Source organism: Poecilia latipinna, unplaced genomic scaffold, assembly GCF_001443285.1.
Source record: "Poecilia latipinna isolate Pla-1442-1.1 unplaced genomic scaffold, P_latipinna-1.0 Scaffold62, whole genome shotgun sequence".
Lineage (NCBI taxonomy): Eukaryota > Metazoa > Chordata > Actinopteri > Cyprinodontiformes > Poeciliidae > Poecilia > Poecilia latipinna.
Genome location: NW_015112678.1, coordinates 451161 through 474826, shown reverse-complemented (window position 1 = coordinate 474826; position 23666 = coordinate 451161). Strand labels below are relative to the sequence as shown.

At 42.2% G+C, this 23666-nt stretch overlaps 1 protein-coding gene across 2 annotated transcripts in view; it reads left to right on the top strand.

Moving 5' to 3' along the window:
* LOC106963097 (tetratricopeptide repeat protein 28) overlaps nt 1-23666 on the top strand; it is a 176690-nt gene that overhangs the window by 134769 nt on the left and 18255 nt on the right. For both annotated transcript variants that reach the window (XM_015057838.1, XM_015057830.1), the window contains exons 6-11: nt 5978-6774; nt 7801-8345; nt 9706-10229; nt 16897-17006; nt 22460-22589; nt 22685-22903. In XM_015057838.1, the coding sequence (XP_014913324.1) occupies nt 5978-6774; nt 7801-8345; nt 9706-10229; nt 16897-17006; nt 22460-22589; nt 22685-22903 (2325 nt within the window). The remainder of the gene's footprint in view (nt 1-5977; nt 6775-7800; nt 8346-9705; nt 10230-16896; nt 17007-22459; nt 22590-22684; nt 22904-23666) is intronic.

Below are 23666 nucleotides of genomic sequence, written 5' to 3'. Positions count from 1 at the left end.
TTTACTATTCGGCCAAAAACACACTCCGAACCGACCCCCCCCCCCCCCCCCCGCCCCCCTTCGTATGACTATGCACCGAACTAGAGAAGTTCCGTGAAGCACACTCTCAGTCTTTGTCCTCACTAATGTGTTGTTCACCATGTGCAGCTAATATTCCACTCGCTGCAGTGTTATTAAATGTAACAAAAGAGCTACGGCAGCCTTCTGAGCTAAGCAACTGTGCCCTTTTCCAGGAGCATCTGCAAATTCAGCATGAAATGCAATCTGCAGGAGATGGTGCAGTGCAACAAAAAAAAGTTCATTTTGAACAGTATACTTATAAGCAGTTCTTGGAATCAGATGTGTGTGCGTGTGTGTGTGTATGTGTGCAAACAGGTCAGGGATTGTGTGCTTAGAGAGCAGAAGGAGGGGTGAAGGTCAGTCAGAGTCGAAAGGACGACGGATCAGCTGGAAGACTCTGCATGTTGTTGGAAGACCACCTACAGTGCAATCAGCCTCTTGTCTATTTTCTCCTTTTTTTATATATATATTTCTCATGTCTGTGTATCAGTCAGATCACAGGGAATCTCTTCGCACATAAGTAAGGATTTAGTACCTTAAACCAAACTCACTTCAGTTCGACCCATTTCTGTGGATTCAAGGAGGCTCTTCGGTCTGCTACTTGTAGTTCACACCGCAGGTCGTTAAATGCTCTGTTGTACTGCCGATTTCTTTATGAAGCAAATTTAGGCTCTTAAATAGCAGCAACGAAAATGTTTTACGGCTAAAAAGAACTCTCTTTTCAATCCTTTTTTTTAAATGATGTAATCACTGCCTACAGAGCTTTGCAGAAGTATTTATGCTTCTTACAATTGTTCAGATTTTGTGACATTACAACCATAAGCTTTAGTGTATTTTACTGGAACTTCATGGTGGTACCTCATTGGTAAGTGGGAAAGAAATGGATCTTGGTTTTCACAAACAAAAGATGCTTTTTGAGAAGAGTGGCGTGTCCCCCCGCACTGACACACGGTAGTGGCGACGTCATGCTGTGGGGATGTTTTTCAACAGTAGGGCCAAAACTTTGTTCAGAGCTTTACATTGTAATCTCTCAAGTGTTTAAGAGTGTTCCTCTCCCAGCAGAACAACAATCATATTATGTTCCTCTTTTTGCATATTGGGATGTCCTAGTCAAAGTACAGACACCGAATCAACTGAGAATTTGTGTCAAGAGAGACGAGTGAACTATTTTCCTGAGACTTTAGTCTGTAGTTGTGCAGAACAGGTAGAAGTACCAGAAGATTTGGTAAAGTAAAAAGTATTGAATCGGGGGATGTGAATATAGAAGTATGAAAAAATGGGGAAAAAATGGAAAAAGATTCACCATATTCCCTCTGATTCTCCATTATGCACTACTTTTGTACTCTATTCTGCAAAATATTGATAAAACACTATGAAGTTTGTGGTTGTAATGTGACAAAATGTAAAAGAGAGAAAGAGTCTAGGCACTTATTATCTCTGCAAGTGGCTCATACTGTTTGTGTTTCTGCTTCTGCATAGATCTGTTGAAGGAAATAATGGCTTAAATACAATATTTCTTTGATTTCACAATGAAAACCCCAGAGTATAAAAATATGTTAAGACAGAGCATCTCATTTTGCATTTATAATTGGAATATAATCAGAATAGAAGAAAAAAGGAATTAATGTTGAAGATTTTTGTATTTTTACATTCAGGAACTGAAGAGAGATCTACCCTACTTAACATTCTCTTCTAAATTGTTTCATATTTTTACATTTATTTTTTTATCTGCATTTCTCAACGTCAGTGTGGAGTGCCGTTAATAAACCATAGTCGAGGTTTGTCAAACATTCTTTGTCATTATAAAATAAACTGGAGCTTCTTGACTTTTTAATGTCAACACTGTCCTACGTCATTGGGATTTTACTTACATACTTAGCAATTTAATATTTACACATATCAGCCTCTTTCAATTAAGATTCAAGCAATGTTGTAGATTTTCTCTAATTGTTTCAGGCTGATGGTCTTTCCTTTATTCTCAATATGCCCCCCTAGTAACAGTGGGCCTTCTTCAATGCAGTAAAACTGACAAAGTGATTTACTCAGAATATAGCACCATATCTCAAAGTCATCAGTGCAGCCATGCTTTTATGTAAAAGTTAGTTGAATAATGAACAGTGACAAGGCATTGCCAAGTTTTTAATGTCCCTGGTTACAGGGTTCTGATATACCACTGTGTAAATGGATGTGAATGAAGTGCACATGTTTAGTCAACTGTATTTACAACACACCTCACACAGTAAATCATAGATCTGACTCAGAGGACTGATATATTTTCAGGTCTTGGCTGGTTATGGCAGGATGCTATTATGGCCACATTAGTTATCTGTATTTACTGTCATGTTTGGAATGGTTTTATTTACCGTTCTACAGGATGCCATTCCCTCAGGGCTCCATAATCTTCTTACCATATAGGGGACATAGAAATATTTTCTGGCTTCGAGTGTGGCTCCAGGCATAGCCTGGGGCTTATGGCGTTTTTTTTGTTTTGTTTTTTTTTAGCCAGCAGCTTCCATGTCCCCAACCTGAAACCTGCTCATGCTTCCCCAGCCTCCAGCCCGCCCGCCTGCTTTAGCCCTGCGTCCATCACCAAGACCCGGATCCATTTTTAGCCTGCAGCAGGAACATGTTAGCTGGTAATACATCAGTAGACATTATGTCCTCGGTAACATCAGTATCCGTTGGGGGAAAGCATAACCTTGGGAGTGACTTTGTGGCTGTCGGTGCTCCTTCACCCAGCCAGCTGTGACTCCTAACATGACTCCAAAGTTAGGTAAAGCTGAGGATTTTGTCCAAGGAGGTAAAATGTTTGAGCCCTTGATGTGGGAACAAAAGCTACTGTTTTTATGCAAAAAAAACAAAACAAACAAAACTTAAATTCACTTTATTAATGCTAAACTTGCTCGACTATTATGAGTGTTTAGACATACATAACGTGTTTTTTCATGAGCCAACGAACATGTGAAAGTAAAAACTAGTAAGAAAGAAACTTTGGTCAAACTCTGTGATTTATAAATCAGATTTTTTCTCTCTTTTTTTTGCTGCTGTCTGTGTTTTGTGCCGCCATACACTTTGCATGCTAATTCTAAAGTACCACAACCTGATGTTTACTGGGTCACTTCATGTTTTTTTTTTCCTCTTTCACCCAGAGAATGCAAGCAAGCACATAAACAGCAGATCAGATATGATTTGTCAGCAAGTCTTTGCGACATGCTGAACAATTATCCTAAGTGGCTTTGATTATATTTTCTCCAACAAAGACATCCAGTTGAGACATGTTTAATTAATCGTCTCCTTTACACTTGAATGAAAGACTGATGATGCAGATTTCACTCACGCTGATGAACAAGTTCTTGCAAATTCAGAGTACCTGAGTCTGAATTGAACTGTGACTGTTGGAGAAAAATCCTACAATCTTCCAAACATTTCATTGCTTTGACATTAATGTCTGGAATCTGTATTACTGAGATTTTGAATTAGTCATATATAATCCAGCAGTTCGCAGGGTATGAACCATATGATAACCTTTATAGGCAGATCTCACCTAAAAGCTATTCTCATTCTCGAGCAAACAATCAACTGCTAACAAGAGCAGACCTGCATCTGAAAATTATCATCAATCTGACAGGAAGGAGGATTTTGCCTTCAAACCGCATGAAAACACTGTTTAGCTAACAATAGTTTGGAAGTGGTAAATAATTCAACAGGTTGTTGTATTAAATACGTTTGGAAAGATATGAGACATGGCTAATTTCTAATTTCTTTTAAAAAATATAAAGTCACAGTATTTCCTTCCTGCTGAGAGCTATTAGGTAGGAAATATTGATAAAAAAAATATAGTCTTTTGGCCCCTGTGGGGCCAAAACAATAACAGGTCTGATCTTGAGTAAATGAACATTCAGAGCTTGGAAACTCACTAGAAAAAGATTTTGACAGAGGAAATACTAATCAACAACCACTTACCTGGTGAACTCCCAAAAGATTCCTTCATGTGATGAACATGATGCTGAAGTTAGCATCTGATTCAAAGTTTTCATGTCTGTAATTTAAATAGTAAGGTGATCCCTCACCAACCTAAAAGTGATAAGGTTTATGCACTTATTTAGCCACTTTGGTAAAAATTCAATTGACAACAACAAGTTAAAGTAATGACAAGGTTGTTATTCTCTGGTATAGCCTGTTTTATTGGGGTAAGACAGGTAAAAATGTTTTGTCAACTTATTTTTTTTATCTATTTTTGTGGTCAAATCCCCCTTTTCACACTGTGTGACACACACCGTAGGAATGTACGAATATATCAATCTTTTCCCAAAACCATTACCGTAAAGGCAGCTCATGTATTTTCTCTATTGTTATTGGCTGTGTTAAATCTGGACAGCACAAAAACACACGTCCACCATCGCATGCGACTTACTCGGTCACGAGACCCGCCTGTTTGGGTCCCGTTCAAGTGTTTATGTTCCCCATTTTCAAGCCCGTAATGTGGCAGGTTTCGGATGAAATAAATAGGAAAACACTCGTGGTGGTAACTAATCCCAACGCCACCATCACCGTCACCGCAAGCCACAGGGTTTCTCTCCATCCCCGACTCTTCCCACTCGGGCTCCAAAACTGTTCTCCTTCCGTGTGTGCCGTCAGTGGCTGCTTCCCACATCCTACGAGGCCATTACTCAACGCCGAAGCAGCAAAGCGACGATGATCATTCTGTATACTGTACGAAAATAGAGCGCTTTTTTCTATAGCGCGCAACCTGGCTTCTCTATCCATCAACAAACAGCCATATTCAAGGTTTTCACACAATATGGAAATGTCAGAGAAAGCATAAGATTTGATATACGCATTTTCTAAGTGTGCATAAGTACAGAAGAAAGTGAAATTGAATGGAAAAGATATTTGCATTTCAATACTTCATGTCTCGTTCCGTTATTTAAAGTAGTTTCCATCCGACTCTCTATGTGTTCGTTCATGCATTCCTCTCTTAATCTTCTTTCATAGTCTCAGAGGTCTTTTTCAGGTTGCCTATTTAAATCCTGGCCTCTGAAAATATATCTGTCACAAAGCATGGTGAGCTTTCATATTTAATCCTTCAAAAATTGTCTGAGAAGGGACTAATAGGCACGGCATTTAGAAATGAGAAACACATGTAGGATCCCTGCGTGTTGTCCGGTATTTTTAGTAAACTTTTCTATTGTTCATGCCGGATGACGGATTCAAAGATGAGTTATACAGACGAACATCTCGGAAAGAAAAAGAGCCCCAGCAGATACGCCTTGATGTCTCTTTACTGCTTGCTATGTATTTGTCAGTCTCCATTAGTATACAGGTGTGGGCACACATTTGTTTGCTTAGTGAGAGGATGTATGAGAATATGCCAGATGGCTGCCTGGTTGCGGAGTAAAGCTATTATTTTTCAAAGTATAGTATTTTATCAGAAAAAAAATACGCTCACTGCACCGGCTACTCCATTATTTATAGCTTCTCCACATTTATCTCTTTTTTTTTTTCTAAAGTTGTTTGCTGAGCTTTCCGACCGCTCTTCTCCTACTCCCTCATTTTCACTCCCTCCGTCTTTAGCTCTGATTCTCTTCCGTACTTCCATCCACTCATGTGGAAAAGTTGTTGATTTTGGTAAAATCCCTAGAAGACACAGTCATCAAAGAGTGTTTAGACCATCAAAAGATTTAATTTCGATGTTGTAGCAACTCTGTTTGATTGCACTACATTTTAATGACCATAATTCTGTGGGCGATTGTGTTGTGTAAGCAGAGAACAGATGGCTCAGAGAGCATATTTTAACAACCGAATGACTTGTTTTTAACATGAAGAGCTGACAATGCACTTGAGTTTTATGTGGTTCCAGCTTTCCCTTGTGTCGGTCCTTGACTTGATTTTTTTCTCCTCTCTCCTCTTTCCTTAGGCATCATTCACCAGATGAAGGGGGACTACGAGACTGCACTGAAACTACACAAAACACACCTGGCCATTGCTCAGGAGCTGAATGACTATGCCGCCCAAGGCAGGGCCTATGGCAACATGGGTAATGCCTACAATGCTCTCGGAGCGTTCGACCAAGCAGTTCGTTACCATCGCCAGGAGCTGCAGATCTCCATGGAGGTTAATGACCGTGCCTCACAGGCCTCCACCCACGGCAACCTGGCTGTGGCGTACCAAGCCCTCGGTGCCCATGACCGTGCTCTGCAGCATTACCAGAACCACCTCAACATCGCTCGAGAGCTGAGGGACGTCCAGAGCGAAGCGCGGGCTCTGGGAAACTTGGGAAACTTCCACTGCTCTCGAGGGGAGTTTCCACAGGCCGTGCCCTACTATGAGCAGTACCTCAGATTGTCCCCAGAACTTCAGGACATGGAGAGCGAAGGGAAAGTTTGTCACAATCTGGGTTATGCTCACTACTGCCTGGGCAACTACCAGGATGCTGTTAAGTACTATGAGCAGGATCTTGCGCTGGCCAAGGACCTTCATGACAAACTCAGTCAGGCCAAGGCGTATTGCAACCTTGGTTTGGCTTTTAAGGCCCTAGGAGACTTTACTAAGGCGGAGGAGTGCCAGAAGTATTTGCTGTCACTAGCGCAGTCCCTGAACAATGCACAGGCTCGCTTTAGAGCACTAGGGAACTTAGGAGACATCTTTGTCTGTAAAAAGGACGTGACAGGAGCCATTCAGTTTTACGAGCAGCAGCTGGCCTTAGCTCACCAGGTAAGGCTGTTTTACATTCAGTGAGTTCAGCAGAATAATTTTTTCACTGAAAAAAGAAACATATGGATGTATTCATGAAGGTATCTGTGGGGGCTAAATATGTGCAAAACTAAGTTGTGCATCTCCTTTAAGTCCCTAAACTGGACACAAACACACATCTGCCACTGTAGGAAGCTCCACGCAGCACCTCTTCGCTCTGACGCAGTTTGCCCATAATGAGAGAACGCACTGTGCACCTTTTTGCGGATAGTCCACCGATATTTGTTTGTCTTAATTGCACCCAGACTAGATGAGGTATTTGCAATCTTTTAAAAGCTTACAAAACAAGATAAAAAAAAGTAAAAAGCAAACTATTGTAGTGCTGAATTTATATATATATATAAAAAAAAACAGGGGATGTAACTGAAGGTAGGGCTCAGGCTTGCATTCCATTTGCAAATAGGTTTTCCAGCAAGAGCACAGCCAGTACCCTGCAATTGGAACAATATTTTTTTTTTCCATTTGCAACAAAAAAAAAAACATCCAATCACACCCTGTGTTGCTTCTTTGCTCTGAGATAACATTTTGGTGTATTGTTTGCAAAAGACTACATGTAACGTTTGAGTAGTCTGATACAATAGAACTTTATTCCACTGTTTTTAATAGTTTTCAGGATCAGTAATGGATGTAGAAAGGCCTTTCTGATGTAAATTCCCCAGTTCCATTTAGTTCTTAATAAGGGAATGCTCTGTATTGTCAGGAACCTGGAGTTCCTTGACTAAAAGACTTTTTTTTTCTCTACCTCTTTGATCACTTCAGTGCATATGCTGTGTATTTGTGCCAGAAGAGGGACTAACTGTGACCTGATGCAAAAATAGGTGCAAATTGCTTCCATGTGCTGAATTTAAGGCACATGTTACTGACATCTCTTTAGTTCATTCTACTCCAGAAAAAAAAAAATCCCATGCAAGAAAAAGTCTCACATCAATGGAGAAGATCATTGAATAACATAACAATCATTAACCTTTGTTTTGCTTTCAATCTAAGGTTAAGGAGCGCAGGATGGAAGCCTGTGCTTATGCTGCCCTGGGGGCCACCTACAGACTAGTGCAGAAATATGACAAAGCTCTGGGCTACCACACCCAGGAGCTGGAGGTATACCAAGAGCTTGGTGACGTCTCAGGAGAGTGCAAAGCCCATGGCCACCTGGCAGCTGTCTACATGGCCCTCGGGAAGTACGCCATGGCCTTCAAGAGCTACGAGGAGCAGTTGGAGCTCGGACGGAGGTTAAAGGATCCCGTTGTGGAGGCTCAGGTCTACGGCAACATGGGCATCACAAAAATGAATGTCGGGGTGATGGAGGAGGCTATTGGCTACCTGGAGCAGCAGTTGGCTACCTTGCAGCAGCTGAGTGGAAACGAAGCAGTGATGGACCGGGGCAGGGCCTACGGAAACCTCGGGGACTGCTACGAGGCTTTGGGAGACTTTGAGGAAGCGATCAAGTATTACGACCAGTACTTGTCAGTGGCACAGAGCCTAAATCGCATGCAGGACCAGGAGAAAGCCTACAGAGGCCTGGGCAATGGGCACAGGTGAGTCCGGAGTACCTTTCATTTCGCCAAGTGTTTATGTGGCTACAACTCGACTTTTACTAAGAAACCAAGCAGTTTGAATGTCATTTATCTCTATATGTGCTCACTATAAAGAACCATATAGCTAGAAATGGCTGTGATGATCAGTGCCTGAATGGGAATCTGGTATGAGCTGTGTCAGCAGAAGCCTGGTGCTGCTGGTATTAAATATATGCAAAGTAGTTTGGTGAGCAGATGTCTCTGAATGGGGGAAGCTCTTAGTATTTCAAAACAACTTCTAGCGTCTTCTGTCTCTTTTCCCCGCTGTTTCTCCTCATGCCTTAGAGAGCTGATAGAAACATGGGAAGCTACACAGCAGCACAAAATACAAACAGCTTTTCCCCCAAAATCCTCATTTCGGAGGTGATTTTCTTCTTATTGTGCAGCACCAGCTTGGCACTGCAGCAGTCACACACACACACACAGCTGTATTTGCCATGCATGAGTTCAGAAGGGAATAATAGACATCATATGCAAGCCCTTCTCATCTTCCTGCAGCTCTCAGTCAAGCAGATACGTTATCACACGACGCTAATTAAGCTGAAGGCTTTTCTTCTTGTAATGCTTCGTTTCAACGGGCTTCCAGCGCCCGACAGTGCATTTGAGATCGTGAATAAAGTCTTTTGGAATACAGTAAAGATGAACAAAATATCAAGTAGAGTAAATTGATGCCCTATATCACGTGTCAAACTCGAGGCCTAAGAACCAATTGTGGCCCTCTGTGGCTTTTTATGTAGCCATCTAGACTCTGGGCCGCATAAATAGATTCTACCAAATTACATCATTGTAATGCAGAAGCTGCTATTTATTATGAATTTTAGTAGGTACTTTTATAAATGCGTTCTGCACAAATGGAATTTAAATGCTCAAAAGGATAAAATATGGAGCAACTTTACTGAACTAAATTTAGCCTTCCTATTACTAGTGAGCTTGCTCTCTCTCTCACAGCCTGAATGAACTACAGGTACGTCTTTGCATGTTCTAGATACTAAAAAGAGCTAACTTTTAGTCCTCCTCACTGAATAATTTACACACAGATGAATGCTGTTGTTTCCCACAAACTGGTAGCGCTGAGTTATGGTGCCTTCACTGATTGGAGGTTTGGTTTTCTGACCAGTCAAAGTGGATCAGGCTGAAAAATCAGTAGGTTTTTGTCCCCTGACAATATCTCTGTGCATCTCCAGTCATATTAGGCCTAAAATATTTTACATAAAGACTTGTGCTGTTATTTTTAATCAATTTATGAACAGCGGGTGAATTTTTAATGTGCGTGTTTTGTGCTTCATTATACTCAACGTTGACTCTTTACTTTCACCCACAGGGCAATGGGCAATCTGCAGCAGTCGTTAGTTTGTTTCGAAAAACGGCTGGTCGTGGCACATGAACTCGGGGAGTGCGGTGGCAAGGCGCAGGCCTACGGCGAGCTTGGTGCGCTCCACAGCCAGCTAGGCAACTACGAGCAGGCCATTTCCTGCCTGGAGCGTCAGCTGGCCATCGCTCGCGACACCCAGGACAGACTACTGGAGGGCGACGCCAGCTGCGGGTTGGGTGCTGTGTACCAAGCTATGGGAGAGTATGAGACAGCCTTGCGATGCCACCAGAGTGACCTGGAGATCGCAGAAGAAGCAGGCAGCACCACACGTCAGGCCCGGGCCTACGGCAACTTGGGTCTCACCTATGAGTCACTCGGAAACTATGAGCGAGCGGTGGTGTTCCAAGAACAGCACCTTAGTGTGGCGGCTCAGACTAATGACTTGGCTGCCAAGACGCTGGCCTATGGCAGCTTGGGGAGAACACACCATGCGCTGCAGAACTACTCACAAGCTGTCATGTACCTGCAGGAAGGTGAGTGAGCAGAGGGGAGCATGGAGAGGGTTGCCTTTGTTGCCTGAGCTGATAGGCTTAGAGTTTGTGAATTCATGAATATGAAATTCTGAGCCTATTTATTGCTAAGCCTTTGCCACACTTTTATTAAGCTGTGCGCATGTGTTTGTTTGTGTGCGTGTGTGTGTGTGTGTGTGTGTGGATGCATGTGCGTGTTTTTTGTGCTTTTGTATTAATGTGATATATGTGCACAAGGGGATTTTGTGTGAGCATTGTGCATCTGTGTTTGTCTTCAGAGCTGCATAGGTATAGCATTTGAGTATGTCTGTCTGTGCAAACCTACCCAAATGCTCTCAAAGTATTTCTCCTGTTTACTGCTAGATGTTTTTTTTTTTTTTTTTTCCCCACACTCACTTCTCTATCTTCCTTCTCAGAGCTGCCAAAATAACGTTGTCACACACGGGCTGACAGAATCCTGCTTCTCATGCTTCACTGTTGCCTTTTAGATTATAAAGGGAAGGATAAGAAACTGCAGCTCGACCTATCAAATGTTACTTATTTTAGAGACGGCGCGTGAAGTTTTCATTCCTGAGGTTCAGTTCGGTGGAAGAGTTTGTGTATGTCCGCACTGGGCATTAGGAATGGGTGATGTGGACTTAAAATGTTATCACGATCTTTTCTGGCGTTCATCAGAATGATGACAGAAGTAAAGCTTGTACTGTCAAAAAAAATAATGTCTATCAAGCAGATGCTAAATTCAAAAGAAATTAATAAAACATGTTTTTTTCTATCAGGTGTGTAGATTATTCAGATGATTCTGCTTTTGCTAGACAGGAACTACTGATTTACAACCTGGTCCACATTATTTCAGACACAGGCTGCTGAAGTTTCACTGTTAGCACACTGACAACTGGATGTTAGTCTTATGCTCCATACAGCTATAAATAGCAGAACGCTTTACTCTCTTTCTGCTGGCGTCTCATTAAAATGTCTTTAACTGAACGAAACCTCATGATAACACTAACAACTGCATGCCTTGTCCGCCCAGCCGTGTTCAAGGGTAAGCTTTCTGCTCACGTCCTGTGAAAACCCCAACCAGTGCTTGTTGAAACCGAGAAAACCGGAGCCTCTCTAAAAACAGATTCCTACATTTCACCCCGCACAGAGAAAATGCAGGACGACAAACCCCCTTCCATCCCATCCCCATCTTTTCTTGGAGTTAGCCGAGTTTGCTGTGGCCCACACACGCTCACTGCAGGCCCGCTTGTTGAGCTTTAATAGAAACAAAGACGACAGGCCATTCTGTCTCCACCCAGTCCCAGTGTTGTCCCCCCACGCTGTCCTTGTATTTTTTCCTCATTTTGGCTTTGAACAAGAACAGCGCCTTCACTATCCTTGACAGCCAATTATTTCTGGCCAACCTACCCAAGCAGAAAAGTTGCCTTATTTTTTCTCTCAGTAACCAGTGCTTTTTTTTTTTCTTTTCTTTTTTTTAACTTTTCCTGCTTGTTTTTGTGTTTTGGAGTAGAGCTGGAGAGAAGCTTCTCTGCAGCTACAGTTGAAATTATTTGACCTTCAACTCGCTGAGTGTTTGTGTATGTTCAATGGTTATTCTGTGTTCTCCTATAACGACTAACCTTCAGTAGGCAGCATAAAAACATAGAAAGCTGCCAAGGGGTTATAGAGCTGCTCTGGTGTTTTTCTTGTAATGACATGATATGTTAAACAGTGAGAGGTCTTTCACACCAAGATGCACTTAGTGATTAACATGATCAATATTGTCATTAACACAGCGCGGTCATTGTGCCAACGTGTAACTGTTTTACATACAGTTTCCTCATCGTTTCTTTATCGAATACCTAACAAAACATCTATATTCAGCAACAAACCGTGATAAAAAAGTGCTTTTATGTTAAAAAGTAGAAACTAAATTCATATAACGCATCAATATAATTGCGATCCAGACCCTAATATATAAATTCAACTTTTGGTTTGATGTTGAAATCAGTTTGATCTATCAGATTATGTCTAAACTGATCAAAGAAAAAAAGACTAACAAAGTTCTTACCTTTCTTAGTCAAGAACTTTAGTGTGTTTGCATGCAGTTGTCAAAACCTTTATTAAACCTTATCCTTCAAATCTGTTTGCTAAATTCAGTTTCTTTGATTTCTCGCAGTTTTAGGACCTGGAACGCATCATAAACCCTGTTTACTGCTGCCTGTCTTGGCCAGGACACTCCTCGTAAAACGATTGTAAATCTCAACGGGATTCTACTGGTAAATTAAAGATTAAGTCAATGAGTTTTAAAAAAAAAAAAAGCAAAGTAGAGTGCAATCACCCAAAAAGTTGGGATTTCGACATAAAAAGTTGGCTAATGTGAAAGTTATAGAAATAAAACGGTTTTCAATGAGATGCAGTGATCAGAATATTTTGTAAAACTGTGATCTGGTAGTTTCTAAACTTATACCTCATCACCTTAGTGATACACAGAGTAATGTGCATCTACTTGTGAACATATTAGTCTTGATTGATGCATTGTCACCAGCTTGCATTGGTTGTACGTTTGGAAAGTGGTTTTCCAATAAGACTCAAACATGGTAGAAACGGTGTGATGTTGCTTCCAATCTGAGTTGCAGTTGTAAACTCAAATTAAAACCGCATTATCCGGATTGTTGTCGAAACCTCGAACTGTTCTACCAAACAGGCAAAAGTTCACAATTATGCTATCCTAACCAGAAGATCCCATAGCTAAGGTTTGCAAGTAAACATTTAGTTTTCCACATCTAAGACAAGTTAGAAACACGAAGCTGGATGTTTGGCTGCTGTGGCTGAAGGAAAGGTCCAGACATAAAGCGTTAAAAATTCAATGAGAACATTATCCCTGCGATGGTTAAGCTCAGATTTGGATCAATACTGCTCTGGACCTCTGTTGCAGCCAGGAAAAATTCCACTGTTAGAGGGAAAAATGTGAAGAATAGCAACTTAACCACCCTTAACATCATCAAATATCCACAGAAAGACCTTTTTTACAATCTAGTAATACGACTGAACATGACATCTTGTTCGGAAACAACACGGAGAAATCTCCCAAATACACAGAACCGCTGCAGAAACCGTTAAAAATCGGGTGCCCACATTTTTCTTTAGGCCCTGTTCCTTTCTGCATGGGAGTTTGGAGTTTCAAAAAAAAAAAAAAAAAAACGATCTTGCTTGAAAATTTAAAGAAAGTTTTATCTTTAATTTCACGGATTTCAGAAATCAGGTCATTTTCTAACTATCCTCAGTACTTCTGAGCAGCAATCCTCAAACTTTTTAGGTGCCTGCATTTTGAAGATTACAGCTTAAACAACTGAAGAACAAATTGCCCTGAGTTAACACTGTTTCATGTTTGGTCTAGGTAATGAGCAACGTTGACAGAGCCTTGCAAAAGTTTTCAGAACCCTGGAATGTTTTCACATTGGGTAGCATTACAACCATGAACTTCAGAGCTTTTTACTGGGATTTTCTTTGATAGGCCAATACGAGCTAGTGCAGATTGATCTCTGGAATAAAAATGATGCATGTTTTTCAGATATGTTTTCAGCCATCTTTCTTCTGATACGCGTAAATGAAATCTAGTGCAACTAACTGCCTTCAGAAGCCACTTTATTAGCAGATTGCGGCCGCTTGTGTGTGATTAATCTCAGCGGTCAGCTTCATGAAGACCAAAAACCAGAGCAGAGATAAAGTTGTGGAGATGCTTAGAGACTGCTTAGATTATTTTGAAGGAACAGTTAAACTATTCCTGAATTAAAAAGGACTGAAGTTTGTGGTTAACACTTTGAAAAAATATGAAAAAGTTTTCAGAGTTTTGAATACTTTTCAACTCTAGGTCTTTATGTGATGACCAGCAAACCTGTACGTGAGAATCAGGCGAGGTATTGGGCGTCCCTCTGTAGCGTTCTGTGTTTCGCCTCGCTCGCAGCCGTTTGCAGCACTTTTTTTTTCATCCCCACAGTCCACAGCACAACAGAAGCAGTGCTTCATCCTAGTGGAAATTGTGTGTGCTGTTATCCTCATTTTTCAACAATAACCCCGCCACTGTTCGCTGTTCCCACGTGTGGTCATGATCAAAGAGCAGTTTGTCGCCATGTGTGTCGAGTGCGTGCTCGCTGCAGGTTATTTCTCAGTGGCGCCGTGCATGCGCACGACATGTGCGTGTGGAAAAGACCCTGAGGTGTGCATATGTGTGTGTGTGTGTGTGTGAGAGAGCCCTGGGGCAACCACAGTGGATCTCTCTCCCCCAGCTGTCAGGCAGCCTTTAAAGTGTTCTCCAGTTGCTCTTCAGGGTGCAGCCAGCCACGGCCACATCCTCGTGTCAGCCGCTGCTACGTGACTGTGCCTGCCGGGCGCTCCAAAGGCACGCGTCGTGACAGTGACAGACACAAAGCGGGAGAAGAGAGAGGGAACGTGGGAGCAATAGGCAGAAGAAGAAGACGGCTTTGGAAAAATAAAAGACGGATGGCAGGAAGACGGAGGGAAAAGACAGAGATCACTATGAGTCATAATTCACATGTATTATTTCACTGTCAGCTGGAGAATAAAGAAAACATAGAGTTGGTTGACATTCAGGCTTGATCATAAAGAAACTATCACAGAGCCGCTCCAAGAAAGAAGGAATTTTTTTTTTTTTTGGTGTGCGCTGTAGGATGTATGTGCGTGTGTGTGTGTGTGTGTGTGTATGTGTGTAGATGAAAGGCTCAGAAATGGAGTTGAGAAGAGCGAGAGGTGATGCTGTCAGAGAATAAAAAGGATAATTTAGATCTGTTTCCTCTCTCTTGCTCCAGCGCCTAATGAGCCCTAAGCAGTGCAGAGTCACTGCTAGCAGTGCCACCACAGGGAAGATGAAACAGGTAGAGGGTGGAGGGGGCGGTGTTGGGGGGGTAAGGAGGGGTGGCTGGGACAGAAGCTCAGAGATGAGAGGAGTAGGTACAGGAGCACAGCAGATGCATGGGGGAAGAGGGCATGCAGTCAGACTGAGGGAGGGTGTGTGCAGAGATAAGGAGAGAGGAAAGACCGTTGCAGGCTCGCCTTCAAAGGCTGCCGACTTGCACGGCCATGAAGGAGCCATGAAGTCTACGCCCGCTTGGTGTGCTGGACTCGCAGAATAGGCTGCCATTTTCAGGTCACACTCTCTGTTCTCGGCTTATCTGGTCCAGCCACAGGCGGGGTTTTTTTTTTTTTCCGGGAAAACGGAGTAAAGCGGACTCGGGACTAGGCCGGCTTGGCCTACTTCCCCCCCCCCCCACTCCTCTCCTCCTCCTCTCTTTGACCGAAAGCGCGTTTCGACCTCTCTGTCACACAGCCGGGCGGAGAGAATGGACTTCCAGATACAGAAACCGTGTTAACCAGGAATGTGCATGAGAAATGGCTTGTTGTAAACTGTAGCAGGCTTGCTGAGCTTTTAGCACCTTGCGGGTGATGTGTGGCTCAGGCGCTGCCCTTTTTTTTTTTTTTTTTTTTTTTTCCCCCCCCATCATTTTCCTGCACAGAGGGGCATTTTCATCTCTGTAATTGGGCAGAACCGGGTTCTCGGCAGGCAGAGAGAGAACACATGCAAAGATGTGATATCGGTCTCGCTGCTTGACGAATTAAGAGTGAAAAAACAAACTGTGTGCTCTGCAGATGATTTCACTCGGCACAAATACCGAACAGTCACACCTGGGCGTACAACGCCGATCAGCAGCTTACAAACAGAACAGATTTAATGGGTTTAAGTGTCATAATGATTGAAAGATTTTAGTGGTTTATTTGAACTGTTCTTTTCTGGACATATTAATAATACAATATGTAAGCTTAGTTAGTAATAATAATTAAAAAAAAACAAGATTGGGTGAGATTTCCTCATCTGACAGTATGTTTTTTCCCATATAAGGGATTCCGCTTATTAATTTTGACAGATTTTTCCATGCTTAGATAATCAGTTATTATCAAATCTACATTTTTCCAGTTCTTTGTGATTCTAATGATTAAAGGAACACCATTCAACCAAGGATGACCAGTGAAGAAGCGATGGGGTTGTATGTGTATGTTTGATCCTGTTTAAAGTTTCTACCATTTGTGGATTAATGAAAAATCCATTATATGTTAAAGCATCTTCTTGTTTTAAAGGTTTTGTTGTAAATTTAATGCACCTTAGAAAAACAAGCAGCATTGGGGCGTCATTAAAAACAAAAAAATGTGTACCTCTGACTGTGCTTGTGGATATATACTCCCCTGTCTTCCTAACACTAACAATCTCTCAGAGCATCCCAAAGTAGACTTCTGCTGTGTTTGCATAAAGCCCATTATTCGCCCATCAATGTGCTTGCAAATATTTGTCGACGCCTTTTGTGATACCCTTCAAGCAAGCATTACACGCGTGTTTGTGTTTGCTCAGCCACTCAATCCTTCGCATTGATTACCACGCAGTCCGATTAGCGCTACCGACGCTCTTCCCCCTTCGCCCAGAGGCGGGTGCATGCTTAAAACCCGCTGCACGAGCCGTTTCTTACAACCGAGGCCAAATCTCCAAACCTGTTCGCTGTCAGAACAGCAGCACCACGCCACGCTTACATCTGTTGCACACAAAGACGCACAAGAGTCAGTCTGCTCTGAATATTTTCTGCTCCGTCTTCTCATCTGCCGCCGTTTCCTCCCCTCCTGACAGGCCTGCGGCTCGCGGAGCAGCTGGCTCGGCGCGAGGACGAGGCGAAGATCCGCCATCGTCTCGGCCTCTCCCTGTGGGCCAGTGGGAATCTGGAGGAGGCCCAGCATCAGGTAAAGCATCTCTCTCTCTCTCTCTCTCTCTCTCTCTCTCTCTGCTTCCTCTGAGTCACCTTGACTCATTTCCTCCTCACATCTCCTCTACCTGGACTCCTTCCAGCAAATCCACCCCCATGTAGTTAAAACTGACCTCCAATAAGCCCACATCTGTCGACTTAGAGGTTGGCTATGCTTACAAATGAGAGGTGGAGGTAGATGTCCAAACACATAAAAGGTGGGAAATAAGCTCTCAGTAATAACCTTATGGTGATGGAAGGAGCCCAGAAGAGAGGAAAGGGGCGCACCAACGCGGCTTGCTGGCGGTACGCTGAGGAGTCTGTAGAGCTGGTAAACGCTGTCATCTCAGCAGCAGACAGGCGACAGATGAGTGAAGATTTTTTTTTTTTATTATTTTATTCTTTTAGATCAGTGTGCATTGTCACAGGAGGCCCCAAACCTCTGTATCACGCACACATTCACTCCTCTTCAGCCCACTGCCCACCTGGCAGGCATGGAATATCCCCTTAAACATCTCTCTCTCTCTCTCTCCCTCTCTCACTCCTTCTCTCTGTAGTCTGTCCACACAGTGTAGCTCAAGATTTAATTTTTTCCTCTTGGCTCGCGTATCCACACACAAGCCTGACAGCGAGCCAGCCAGCCGCGGTGGCTGTCACATGTGTCTGCAGGGATGTTTTTCAGCTGCTTTCATTTTCAAAGATCTAGTCCAACACACTCTTGTTATGATACACGTGCGCAAATACCATCATAGTGACCCAGATAGCTTTACTTTCTTTTTGTTTGTTTTTTTTTTTGTTTTTTTTTTGCTTCCCAGTCCCTGCATCATAGTTTTCAAAAAAAAAAAAAGCAAGTTTGTCTGTTTGCAATTATCTGAAACAAGAGCCGGGAAAGGGAGACCGAACTAACGTGGCGACTCATGTGTGAGTCATATTGAGGAATTTGTGTTCAATTAAAGCAAAATATTATTCTAACAAGCCAGTGCAACATATTTTCCATTGCACGTATCCTTCCCACTTTTTACCACCTCAAAACTTAAATGTATTTGAATAGGTTTGCATGCGACGGATCAACAAAAGAGCGTTGCATATTTGTGCAGTGAAAGGAGGATGATGCATGGGTTTCATATTGTATATTTGTACAGTAATTTGCAGAACCACCTTTGGCTGCAGTTACAGCCTCGGACCTGTCGGATTATGTCTCTGATATCAGTTTTTAAGCTTTGCCACAGATTTTTCTTTAGATTTATCCTGGATTCATAGATCCAATCCAGATCCCCTCTTTATGTTGAAGTTAGGCGTCCCTTTAGCTTGATACAGCCACTTCCGTAGTGGGATTGGATGTTCAGGGTATTAGTTACTTCTTAGTTACTTGCCACTCTACCTTACAGAGCTGGTTTGGGGAGTGCTTTACTAGATTTGCAGATTTCCATGAGTCGGTTGAAAATTGTTCCGTTTGATATTCTGACTTTGGCATATTAGGGTTAAGGTTAAATTACACGTTGGGATTTTGTTTACTGATTTTGTGACTTTTGCTGAAGGCAGCTGGTTGCAGTAATTCTCATTTAGGGTTGCCAGTGTTAAAGGGGTGGAATACAAATGCACACTTTTCCAGATTATTATTCATAAAAGCATCGTTTTCTGTCCACTTTACCAGCCTGTCCTACTTTCACATGTAGCTCTTCAGTCTGTTGTCCTTGTTGGATCTAAAATCCTTTCCCTCCATATATATTTCAAGTTTTGTTTTTTTTTCTTCTTCTGTTGCCTGTCGGTTTGCACCGCTTGAGGTGAATCAGTGGTGGAAGAGGACACTTCTGTCCTCAGAGTATAAATCAACTGATTATTCATGAGCTGGACTGTCGGCACATATAACCTTGGTAAATGACCCGTTTTTTATACCACAGCTGTAAACGCCATGCACTTGGATTCCTGATTCGAACCACAGGTGTAGATTGGGAGTACTTGAACTCGTGTTGCTTATCCTGGATATATTTAAAGTCTGTTGTACGCTATCGCCCGATCTGTGAGCCTGCTGTTCACCGTGCCTCTGTGATTGACATGTCCTGATTTACATCAGCTATTTCCACAGCACCTATTCCCTCTGAGATGGGCTCCTCACATTCGTATCCCTGCGAGTTTGAATCAATAAATTTGTGCTTCCTTTAATATCACAGGACTAGTGTAGATTAAGCCAGTGTGTCTGAATTTATCTGCTACAGAGGATGAGACCTCCCTAGAGAGCTTATTTTAGAAAGGAAAAAAAAAATCATTAGAGATACGCGTGTTGCAAGCTCTGCTTACATTACTGATTCAGCATGACATTGACATTCACTCTACATGTCAGATAAAAGCCACGTCGTGTCACTGACAGTAAAATAAGAGAGAGCAATCTGAATAAATAGTAGCACTTTGGCAAGCTGATTTATCATATAATATATATGAATATCAGTAAAATTCCCGATGGTTCGGAGCTTTCCTGTGAAATATAAAATTTGATATGTCAAGAAACCCTGGTTTCTTTTTACTATATTCCAAACACCATTCTTCCTAGGGAAAATTACATAATTCCCCCCATTCCTGATCTCCACGCCCTAGCTTTAGTGTAAATTATATTTATGTGTATATATATATATATATATATATATATATATATATATATAGTATATATAGTTCACCATTTACTTTAGATTTTAAGTTACTAGCTGAGCTGTTGTTTTAATGTACTTTTGCTGTTTAAAATCTTAGTTGCACAGATCTTGAAATGTAACGCATCTTATTTCTAGGACAAAAGGTTTTTTAAATTTCAGTTGTAACTGGTGTTGTAGCGAGTGCTTTGGGTCTTACTATGTCGATGCAGTTTTTGCAGTATGATGCCTGCACAAGACCCTCCTGCTGCTTTTCCCCAAACACCATCAGCTTTTTTTGTGTGTGTGTTGTTAACATTCATTGAATTAAGATTTCTTAAAGCTCAAATATGTTTTAAAGAGAATCTGTGTGCTATAAAACGACAGATAAAGTTTATTTATATAGCACTTTTTACAGACAACAAAATCACAAAAACAACAGTTTAAAATATGAACCGTGGACAATGCAGGTGACGCTCTCTCTTCACTGAATGGACATGCAGTAACTCATCCGGGGTGCAACTGGCAGCTAACTTTTCTGTCTGATGACTTTTGGTGTCCCCTGGGTGGTCAGCCATATTTCCCATATCAACATACCTACTGGATCCAAGACTGTTGTTTCAATATGTTAAACTAAAGTTTTTAAATCAATGATCTTTTTAAGACCAGTTGTTGATTTAACATGTTTCTGTTTCATTTGGTAGAGAACGAATACAGGATATTATGACATTAAAATTGGAGAAAGAGATGCCAAATTCAAAATTCTGAGACCACATCAAGCAAAAGAGAACCATTGCATTAATAAAAGCTATCATAGCACATTAGCTAAATCAGCAATAACTTTACATGTACAACTTTGCATTTTTAAAAATTGAAACTGTATTTACTAGCAGACACAATCAGAGCAACAAGCCTTTAAGTCACCATGCACAACCTAGAGTATGTGGAAATAGAAAAGTGTGATGGTTCTGAGAACAATCAAAAATGTCTGAGAAGAAACTGAATTCCATTTTAATAAAACTATTGAATTTATAGGAAAATAAGTACCTGATAGACTTCTGCATGTCCTGTGTGGAATATCAATGAGAAGCTTGTCTCCAAATTTTCAAAAGGATGATGAAAGGATTTCGGTACTTCCCTTAGTCACAACGGAGCCGTAAGGTATTCTCTCCTTACAAACTAAAAGGAGGCTTCAGCATCTTGTTGAAGTAAACCAAAGCCTTGGATGCTGCAGAGAACCTGACAAGTCGTCTCCAGGCAAAGTTATTTAACACTGAGGTGGCTCTTTCTTTTTATTAAAGGCAAAGAAAGAAAGAAAAAATCAGATTAAAAAAAAAAAAATCTCACACATGTAAATGATAAATGACAGTAGATGGTGCATGCCACAGACTTGGGCGTTAGAGCGTTCACAGCTCTGATGGAGAGAAGAGGAGGCAGAGCTCTTATTGTACGTTGAAGAAGGGCTTTAAGGAAAAAAAAAGTTGAGAACTCCTACAGTGCCGCATGTATATGCGATTGTTCGGTTATGTGAGAGATTATTTGATAAAGTATTCAACCCTACATTTTGGGCCACAATGGTCTTCCATACAGTTCTCAATAATAGAGATTGTACTCACACTCCAGCCTTCTCATATTGCTGCGAATGTGGCGCATCTGGGCTTGTTTCCTCGTCATTTGTGATAGAATGGATCAGGCTGTAGAAAAGATGCTGTAGGGAATTAGTTTGATTCACAGGCGAACGTTCACATTCCTAACAGATTGACGAGCTACAATCAGCCCAGAGCCCCATCAGTGAAATCAGCCTGAGACGAGCCGCTCTGAGCCCAGCACTAATGCAGCAGAACTCTCCGGTTCCTCGCCGTTCCCCTCCCTCCCCCTCTTATTCTCTCTGACATACTTTCCTGCATGACCTTGGCATACGCCACATCAGCTAGAGTGAATCCATGTACAAGTGCTCAGAATAAAAGCGCCCTCGCTGGTGTGCATCACACACGGCCAGAGTGATCCTAAAAAAAAACAAAAAACAAAAAAAAAACATGTCGACTACTTAGCAGTAACCTTTTCCTGTTTTGCAGCTTTTTGTGTTGCGTAAACTGTGGTCAAGAGATGTTTTTTTCTTTATCTCTCTGCCTGCTCTGGTCTCCCGTAGAGCTGCCCTGTAGCACTACCAGCCATCCAACAGGGCTGCTATAAGTGCAGAAATAGGAAATCAATAACGGCTCACATGAATCAGCACTCCTGATCAGCTCTGCTGGGCTATGCTGCCTTGATGCCCCGCCTGTCTATTGTCACCCTCCTTCCCTCAACCTCACAGCCAAGTCCTGGGTGGAAACATTTAGTGACACACACACGGAGCTTTTAAACTCTCAAAGCATTACAACAATGCTTGTTCTCCATTGCCAAATTAGGGTAATAAAAGATGATGAACAGATTTATGTGTGTTTAGCAGTCATTCACCAGCTACTCCACTATGCTTTACATGGTTGAGAAGGGAAGGAGAACTGGAGAAAAAACAAAAAAGACTCATTAGGGATGACCTGTGAGGTAGGATGCTGCCATCTAGTGGCCAAAGACTATCCTTTGCTTGAAAAATTCATTCCCTCCTCAGACTAACCTGAAGACATGATGCTAAAATGCTTAAATGCCTATTGAAGAGTTGATGTAGCTGCTCAGACGAAGAGAGGGTTGTACTAAGTTTGGATTAAACAGACAGCGACAGGACTCTTGGTTGTACCTCACATCCTTCTGCATCAGTGGTATGAACACTGACATTTCTTAACTGTACGGTTTTAAAGTGTAAAAAATATCCCCTGTCGCTGTTCGTCCTCAGCTCTACCGGGCGTCTGCACTGTTCGAGACCATCCGCCACGAGGCCCAGCACAGCACCGACTATAAACTCTCGCTGTTTGACCTGCAAACCTCCTGTTACCAGGCTCTCCAAAGGGTCCTCGTCAGCCTCGGTGAGCCGACGAGACGTCCTCCTTCCCTGACGTCTCCTGTGACTACATTCATGTTTAGCTTCTTATTTATTTCTAACCATTGTTAAACGCCTCAGGCCACCATGACGAGGCCTTGGCCGTGGCGGAGCGCGGTCGCACGCGGGCCTTCGCCGATCTCTTGGTGGAGCGACAGACGGGCCAACAGGACTCGGACCCCTACACGCCCGTGACGGTGGAGCACATCTTGGACACAGTCAACAGCCAGAGAGCCTTGGTGCTGTACTTCTCGATGGCAGCAGGCTACCTCTACAGCTGGCTACTGGCTCCAGGGGCAGGTAAGGTTACACTCGGACTTGAACTTTTCCACATTTTGCAATGTTACAGCTTTGGTTGGATTTTCTGTGACAGTGATGCTGTATGTAATATGTGATGTGTGGTGGAAAGCTGGTATTGCACAGCATTCTAAACACTTGGTGGTGATGCTGCCAACACTACCATGGGAGTTTGATTGGGAGATGGGTGGAACTAAATGCAGGACAACTCCGAAGAAAACCAGTCAAAGGCTGCAAAAGATTTCAAACGTGGATGGAGGCTCACTTACAGTACAGGCAGGGCTTAAACGCTGCATCAACAAACCTGAGTGAAGTTATTTTGACAAGGTTTTAACGTTCAGAGACGTTCTCCATCCAATCTGACTGAGAATGAGCTGTTTGGAAATGAACATTTGGCAAAAAACAAATAAATAAAAATCCAATGCCACAAGACTTACAGCTGAAGGTTTTTCTACAAACTATTAACTTTCCAAAATTTCCCTTCCACTACACAATTATACTTTGGTCTAGCTCATAAAATCCTACAACTGTTTTTTACATTGTTTAACTAATGTGCTGAAATACTTTAGTATCTTGATAGCACGACATTTTTTATTTTGATTTTGCAGTGGCAAGTAGACCCACACAAATGTAACGTCCTCAAATCGAAGCAGAAAAAAGGGTCTGGAGGCTGGAGGCTTCACTGCAGCTGACAGAGGGGCAGCAGATCAGATCTGACACCATGTGGCAGTGCCACCTGCCTCTCCACTGTTAGGATTTGCCCCCC